At 30.9% G+C, this 7,537-nt stretch overlaps 2 protein-coding genes across 2 annotated transcripts in view; both read right to left on the reverse strand.

Moving 5' to 3' along the window:
• On the reverse strand, nucleotides 1-1,708 carry LOC105622844. Its single transcript, XM_012204255.1, has 3 exons — nucleotides 1,248-1,708; nucleotides 344-490; nucleotides 1-19 (listed from the first exon to the last, which is right to left on the reverse strand). The coding sequence occupies exons 1-3, from the start codon at nucleotides 1,706-1,708 to the stop codon at nucleotides 1-3; spliced, it is 627 nt and encodes a 208-aa protein (XP_012059645.1).
• A 77-nt stretch (nucleotides 1,709-1,785) lies between these two features.
• The window catches only part of LOC105622889, a 20,980-nt gene continuing 15,228 nt past the window's right edge, over nucleotides 1,786-7,537 (reverse strand). Inside the window, exons 20-25 of the mRNA XM_012204298.1 lie at nucleotides 6,307-6,834; nucleotides 5,753-6,103; nucleotides 3,788-5,396; nucleotides 3,320-3,502; nucleotides 2,418-2,900; nucleotides 1,786-1,826 (exon numbers count right to left, since the gene is read on the reverse strand). Coding sequence (XP_012059688.1) covers nucleotides 1,786-1,826; nucleotides 2,418-2,900; nucleotides 3,320-3,502; nucleotides 3,788-5,396; nucleotides 5,753-6,103; nucleotides 6,307-6,834 — 3,195 coding nt within the window. The remainder of the gene's footprint in view (nucleotides 1,827-2,417; nucleotides 2,901-3,319; nucleotides 3,503-3,787; nucleotides 5,397-5,752; nucleotides 6,104-6,306; nucleotides 6,835-7,537) is intronic.

The raw sequence follows: 7,537 nt of genomic DNA on the forward strand, positions 1-7,537 counted from the left end.
TTATTTTACAGTAATGCAACTGCAACAAAGAATACAATAAAGAAAACAGCATAAAAAGTACATATATGGGCCTCATTAGACTTGAGCTCCTATTTTTGAAAAGAAACATATACGAAAAATACTATTATAATAAATTACTATGGCAATAAGCGTAACGTATTTTCCTATTTTCCTACGTTTCTTTTCAAAAATAGAGGCCCTGATGAAACAAAGCATAATAATAACATTCGCTTATTTACAAAATCTTTATCGTTCAAACGGTACCGATATAAATTAGATACTGACAATATCAATAAAAAAAAGTTTATAATTTAAAATCCTACATGTAATTTGTTTTACTTACGTGCAAGGCAAACTCTTGCAGTAATAACATTTTGCCAGCGGTTTCTTACAAATGGATTTGTCTTTCTTGTATCTGCACGGTGTTAATTTACAAACGCAACCAATATGTCGAATTGGTATCAATTTTTCAGTGCTTTTACGCTCGTTTCTAGAATTTCGACTACACTGGTAATTATTTGATGACTTGCTTTCAGATGATCTTTCTATTTTGGCGTGACTAAACAATGGTAGATACAAGAATAATTCAGTACAAAGTTTAAGTATAATAAATAAGTTCATTACAGAAAAGTTTTAATTTAAACAATTATTTGCTACTTGTTAGGATGTTTATACTAGAATAACTTGCTTATATCGAGATCATTTTTATGTCAATGCAAGTATATATTTAAACGTTTTAAGCTACTCAAAAATTCGATGATTTTCACTTAAATATCACCAGCTAGCTATAAATATGCATTATTTGGAAAATTTTACGTAAAATAATCATTTTACATAAAAATTTTACATAAAAAAAATCATTAATTTACTTTTAAATATTTGTTTAAGAAGTTTAAATTTGTAAGCATTAAATTATTTTTATCAATTCAATACTTTTGACCCACTCAGTAGAAGAAAGAGAATATAGAGGAATTATTTAGAATGTTGACCGTTAGTCAAACTACTGCTAGAATAAGTATAATTATTAGAATAATAACTTGAAAACAGTCTTGAAGGAAAAGAAGTAATAAAAACTCATTTAAAATCTAACAGCATGAAATTGTATGGTAGATACCATCTGAGTATTTATGTAGCATGAAACTTACATAAGACTCAATAAAAAATTTTATGTTTAGTATTTCTCTGACACGTTTTTATGTAAATAAATGAAAAAGAAATCTTGTTAGACAAATGATTCTTTTATATACTTGAGATGATTTTCGGCTTTCCTTTCTTCCTTTCTCTTATCTTGATCGACCGGCAATCCACAACAACAAGGATTTCTCCAGCATCGTGCGCAGCATACGGAGTCGCTCATCTTCTGTTGCAGTTCATTCATCACTTCTGAGAAAACATTGAGCCGTTGATAAGGTAGTTCCTTAGGACATTGTCGCTTTTTGCAGCATTGACATTCCTTAGAGGAATATGGCTCGAAATCTTCATAGTTTCTTTCGAAATATTGTCTGATTTCCCTCTTCGGTTTCCAACTGGTGACGCAAATCGTTCGATTCTCATTCGATCTTTTAGCAATCCGTTCAGAATCATGAACGTGACCCTTGTCATCTTGATAGTTGCAAACATCTGACGGCAATCCGCAATACAAGCACTTTCCAATTGGTGCTTTGCATGTGCATTTGTCTTGGGGATTATCACAGTATAGACAAATCATTGTCCTCTTATGGTTGTCGGTTTTCTTGTTCTTATGACACTTTACTAAAGTCAATGTAGCACAGTAACATTGATTTCTTAGTTTATCGCAGTTACTGCACCTCTCTTGTAACTCACACCTACCAAATATTTCGGGAAATCGTGACCGAAAGATTTATAAAAATATGTATATCTGAGTATTGTTTTTTTGTCGGAATTATGATTAAAAAGTATATCGAAATAAATAAATATTTAATAAATATTAACTAATATATAAATATTAACTAATTAATATTTAATAAATGTATTTATTTAAAATCGTACATTACCATTTTATTATATCTCTTACTTGCATTTATCAATAATTCTTGAAAAATTGCCTGGCGTTGCACACCATCTACATTTACATTCTTCGTGAGAATGGAAACAAGTTGTGGTCTTTCTGCACTTGCGTTCTTTCCGCTTTTTTATACAATAATTTGTGGAGATTTTGGAGCTGATCTTTGAAGGTGATATATCATGAAATTCTGGTTTGTTAGTCTTCAAGCAATTCTTTAGATTTAATGTACAGATACATTGCATGGTTGATAAACGACAATATGCACAATAAATTTTGTTTTGTTTAAATCTATTGTCTTTGCAAGGGCAATTATCAATAATATTATTGCACTTTGTGCATTTGACAATGGAATATAAATTATTATTCGAATTGGAAAGTAATTCCCGCGTACAAAGGACAGATTTTTGCGGTTCCTCCTCCTTCTGCGGACAAAGTACTTTTATATACTTGGCAATCGAACACAAACAATCATTCGAATCAGAAGGTAGACTGCATTTACAAAGAATAAGAATATTTTGTAATTTTTCTTCTGGTGTATCATTCAGAATATTTTGGGAAACTGTATTTTCATCAGCAACATCTTTTGGAGCATCTTCGACAGTGGCAAGATTCATTTCGGGCATAATTACAACATCCGCTTTTATTTCTTTCGTAACTTCCACAGGACTATGTTCCTGCAAAGTTACTTTTTCTTCTGAGGGTTTCTCCTGGTTGACAACATGAGTTGTAATTTTTTCAGTAGGAACAGATAATACTTCAGGGTGTTGGAGTTTAGAATCAATTGTCACCACAATTGATGAAACATGCGATCTCTTCGCTGTGATGACACGTAGTAATTTTGGCTGGTCTGTTCTTTGAATATCCATCTTCTTTTCTTTTTCAAAAATTATAAAAATCGGTTACTAGCGTGATCGGTTTTGATCTCACAAAATTTTTCTAATAATTTCTACGAATATATATAAAATTAACGTAATGCCGCACAAATTGATTAACAATAATTTTTACCCATATTAAATAAATGATATATTATATTATTATGTAATAATACTTATATTTCACAATTTAAATAAATATTGCAGAAAATTTATGAAAATAATTCTGAAAGCTTTATATAATTAATTTTTACAAGACAAGAAAATTATTATAATGATACTAAAATAGTGTCATATTTTAAAACAAGAAATACAATGAAAAAAAATAAATTATAACAAATCTTATCTCAAGAAAAATTGTAAAGTTTAAAAAATATACCCTCCTATTTAAAGATTAATAAGATGAATTAATTTATAATACCTTTATCTGTAATCTCTGTTTGTAGTGGTTTCATTGATGTAGACACTTTTTTAATAATCTCTCGCTGATCTTTTGTATCATTGAGTTTATCCTCAATTTCTGAAGCAATTTCTACTTGTTCAACATCTCTTTTACTATCAGCAATTGTTTCCTTTGCTTCAATTTTACCTATTTCTATTCTGTCTGTAATAAATGTCTTACCACGTCTAATTACATCGATCAATTTTTTAAATCGTCGTAAAGATGATTCTCTCTGTTTGTCCTCAATCATTTTCATTTCTTTTGAAATATCTTGCTTCTCTTCTTTTTTTTGAAAGTTTTCTAATGTTTTTTCTTCCTGTTGATTATTTTTATTTGATATCAAATTTTGCGGAGGATTATTCGATTGTTGAAAGTGATTCCTCATTGATCGATTAAGCGAGTGCATTCTTCGCTGATTAATATGAGATTTCGATGTTTTCTTTACACTGGAATTAGATACAAGATTCGAGCGATTATAAAACTGTGCGTGTGGTAATGTAGAATAAACATTTTTTGACAATGGTTTAGAGTCTTTAATTGATTCAATGGGAGTATGAGGTACATTTTTCAATCCATTATTCATCATTTTGTTTATTTGTTCATCTTGCTCTACATTAGTAAATTGTTGTCCTGTAAAACTATTAAGGGCAACATCATGCTTATTATTTGGTTTTACCATCTTTTTATTGCCAGCATTCTTTTCCATACTATTTAAGTTCGAGCTAGTTGTACTTTCTTCCACAAGTTTATCCTTTACATCGTTTAGGGATGCTCTGTTAACATCGTCTTGGTTGGTAAAGTTTGAATCGAAAATCTCCTTACAAATTGTTTCCTTTGGAGTATCTTTGGAGTCAGAATGCTCCGTCTTGTAAACTATTGCTTCTTCCGGGAATCCGTTCGATTCTCCAAATGTCTTGCAAACTGTGATATCTTCTGGATGCTCTTCAGTAACAAATTCCTGACAGACTCTTGTTACTTTCGGAGGTTCGACCGAATTTCCAAATCTTGTTTCACACACACTAATGTCCTTCAAATATTCCTCTTTCTTCTTATATTTTCGTGATTTTTCAAAACATTTCCCATCGTCAGATGACGTCTCGCATACAGTTACACTTTTGACTAATTTTCTAGGTGTTGGACAAATGGATATTTTTTCTAGACTCTCTACGACATTGCACACATTTTGAGGGAGCTCTTTCTCAACGTTCTTGCAATAATCTTCATCCTCCTCCGTAATACAACTACATGTGGACCATTGTCGAGCTATTACTTCTCTTTGGCAACTTCCGAGAGATTGTTGCAAGCATTTACATCCTGTCTGTCTCTTCCATATATCATTGCAATTTATTGATGAATCCTGGAATATTTTATTTCGATATTTACAATCATTGTCGGCGAAATATTCTGTAGGTTCCTCGTCGAACGCACACTCCGTGTAGATCGATTTCGGTAACCATCTGCTACCATCGACCGCGTGACATATGGTGCATTCGCTATCGTTTCCGTGAACATTATTTTTGCGATAATTCCTTTGTTTTACATCGGTACAAATCGCTCTTGACAGACAGACATTATTGTCGTTTAGCCTGGTTTTTGGTTCTGAAGGATACGTGTCCATCCAAGACTCTGAATGTTTAATATTGTTATACGCACTGAAACTCGAACATGGAAGCGTTAAGTACGACGAATCCTGTTGAAGATCTATATTATTCGTATCTTTGCAGTAGTAATCGTCTTTGGTCGATGAGATAGCGTTCTTACATCGAACGTTCTCATCGTTGACTTTGATAATTGTTTCTTCCTTGCTGTTGGTTTCGCTCAATTCCTTCTTGCTGATCTTATGCTGTAATGTTCCGTTATCGCAAATGATATTATCGTCACTCTTCTCATGAATAAAATTAGGCAACTGCTGCACTAGCAATTTTTTCTGTTTCTCTTTTATGCTATTTATGAGCTTACATGATGACGCACTGCTAGCGCTAGCGCTTCTCGAATTGGACTCAGTAATTGTATTAGAGCTTGTATCTATGTAAGGAGATCTTGATTTTTTTCTTTCCTTTTCGAACACAATCAATTATAATTAGATATTAATAATTAGATAAATTAATAATTATTTCCAATTTATAATATATTAGTGAAATAATTATAGTACGATAATTATATGAATATAATAACAAAATAATTAATTTCAGCATTAATATTTATTAGCTTTCACTTTTTTCATGGTACCATCATTATCCATATTGATTTATTAATATAAATATTTAAATTATTTATAATTATACATAACGTATTCATAATAGTAAACATAATATAAATGTATTTTTAAACAAAATATTAATCCATTAATGTATTTTGAAATCTGAATTTTATATTTTATATTGAGTAAAAAGGATTATTTGATAAACTTACCTGGTTACTGTCATTAGTCTCCGAGCAAATATAGATATTGACATTCCCGGTCATTCTGCGATTATCGGTGTTCACATTATTCGCTGATTTCGAATGCTTTTTACTCTTTCTTTCACTGTTAATTTTATTTTGTACTGGTAATGGTATTGCGTTCTCATGCATTTTTTTGCACAGATACGAACTGTCATGTGTGGATAATTTATCATTCTGCCGTGAAACATGGCATGTAGTTTGTCGATTGGTGCAAACGTTGAGTGATTCCTTGCAACGTTCTTCTAGTGCGCGGGATCGACTTGTATCGGATATTCCTTTAGGTTCCTTTGAACATGGCAAAATCAACTGTTTCTCTTCCTGTTTCGAAGAAGTTTATTTACCAAAATTTTATCTCGTTATTTAATTATTTTCTACAACGAGCAATAAATTATAAAAAACTAAAAATATTTTTGACATCACTGTTTAATCTATTGTTGTTTAGTTTTATATTTTTATGAAAAATATGAAATATCTAGAAAAAAATTCTAAAGATATGTTGGATACTTGCATCTTATAGATACCATTGAACTTTTCACGAGAGTTTTCATAGCATCTTTAATAGAGTTATTGATCCGTTTAAGGGAATCATTTATTTCTTTGTTAATTATCTCACTGAGCCTTGTTGGACTCATACCTTCATCGCGCTTCTTTTCCGCCAATATATCCATGCAAATCTCTTGCTTGATCCTTTTCTCTCCGCACGTTTCCAAAGCGCAATTCGCCTCCGGCATTCTGTTATCATTTTCCGCCTTATTTTCCGGCTCTTGTTCTTTCATGATATTCTCTCCCTTCTCTTCGTCCACGTCCGTTAAAGCTTCCAGAGTTTCTTTCCTTCCTACTTTCGGCTGATCGGCGAAGATCGACGTATTGATCCTCAACGGGGAAAATCGATGGTCTTTACGTCGCGAAAGAGGTAAGCTACATTTGCACTGTGCAAAAGTATCTTTTATGCGGAAAATACCGTGCTCTATCTCTTGAGTCTTTAAATCCTCTGTCAGTTGAAAATCTACTGCTTTTCCTCTCGCTTCGATTTTTAACCCTAATCGTTTCTGCTCGTGTAAGCTTCTTACCCCCCATTATCGTTTTTCGTAATGCATGTTTCTTTCAGCTTTGTTACACAAATATATAACTCACTGTTTTTTTTATTTTTTTAAATTCTTAGAAATGCTTACATTCTTTGCTGTAAAACTACAATCATTCATACTTGAAAATTTGAGTTACTTGATTAAGTATCATGTCATATTGACACAGCAATGAAAGAAAATGTTGAAAATTACTTTCGTACTTCTTTTATTTTTTTTTCTTACAACGATTGCGAACATTATTTATCCTTGTTTAATATTTGATATAACAGGGACGAAATAATTTCGAGCGTTAAGTGAAACACACTTCTATGTATTGAATAACTTTTAATTCTGATTATTGATTGATAAATTATTGATATATTGAATCATTAATATGAATTTTTTACTATTTTTCGAAATTTCATAATTGATTATTTTATAAAAATATTATTCTTAATAATATGTATACATAGTTAAAAAATTAACAAATTTGAAGAGCACATCTATTGTTATTTCTCAAAACAAAATTTTTAAGTGTTAAAATCATTTTTAAATCTGACAATAATCAGATATACAATTCAAAAATACAGGAAAAGGAAGCTATTCATTTCTAAGGACTTCGATTTCCATTTTATCTTTCTTTTTTGTTTCGATAGTATATATATATATATATATATATATATATATA

Source organism: Atta cephalotes (assembly GCF_000143395.1).
Source record: "Atta cephalotes unplaced genomic scaffold scaffold00049, whole genome shotgun sequence".
Lineage (NCBI taxonomy): Eukaryota > Metazoa > Arthropoda > Insecta > Hymenoptera > Formicidae > Atta > Atta cephalotes.

Coding starts and splice junctions, on each gene's coding strand:
- LOC105622844 (XM_012204255.1), bottom strand. CDS start 1,708: ATGATTTGTCTATACTGTGATAATCCCCAAGACAAATGCACATGCAAA. Junction 491..1,247: donor AAAGCCGAAAATCATCTCAA/GTATATAAAAGA, acceptor TCGAAATTCTAG/AAACGAGCGTAAAAGCACTG.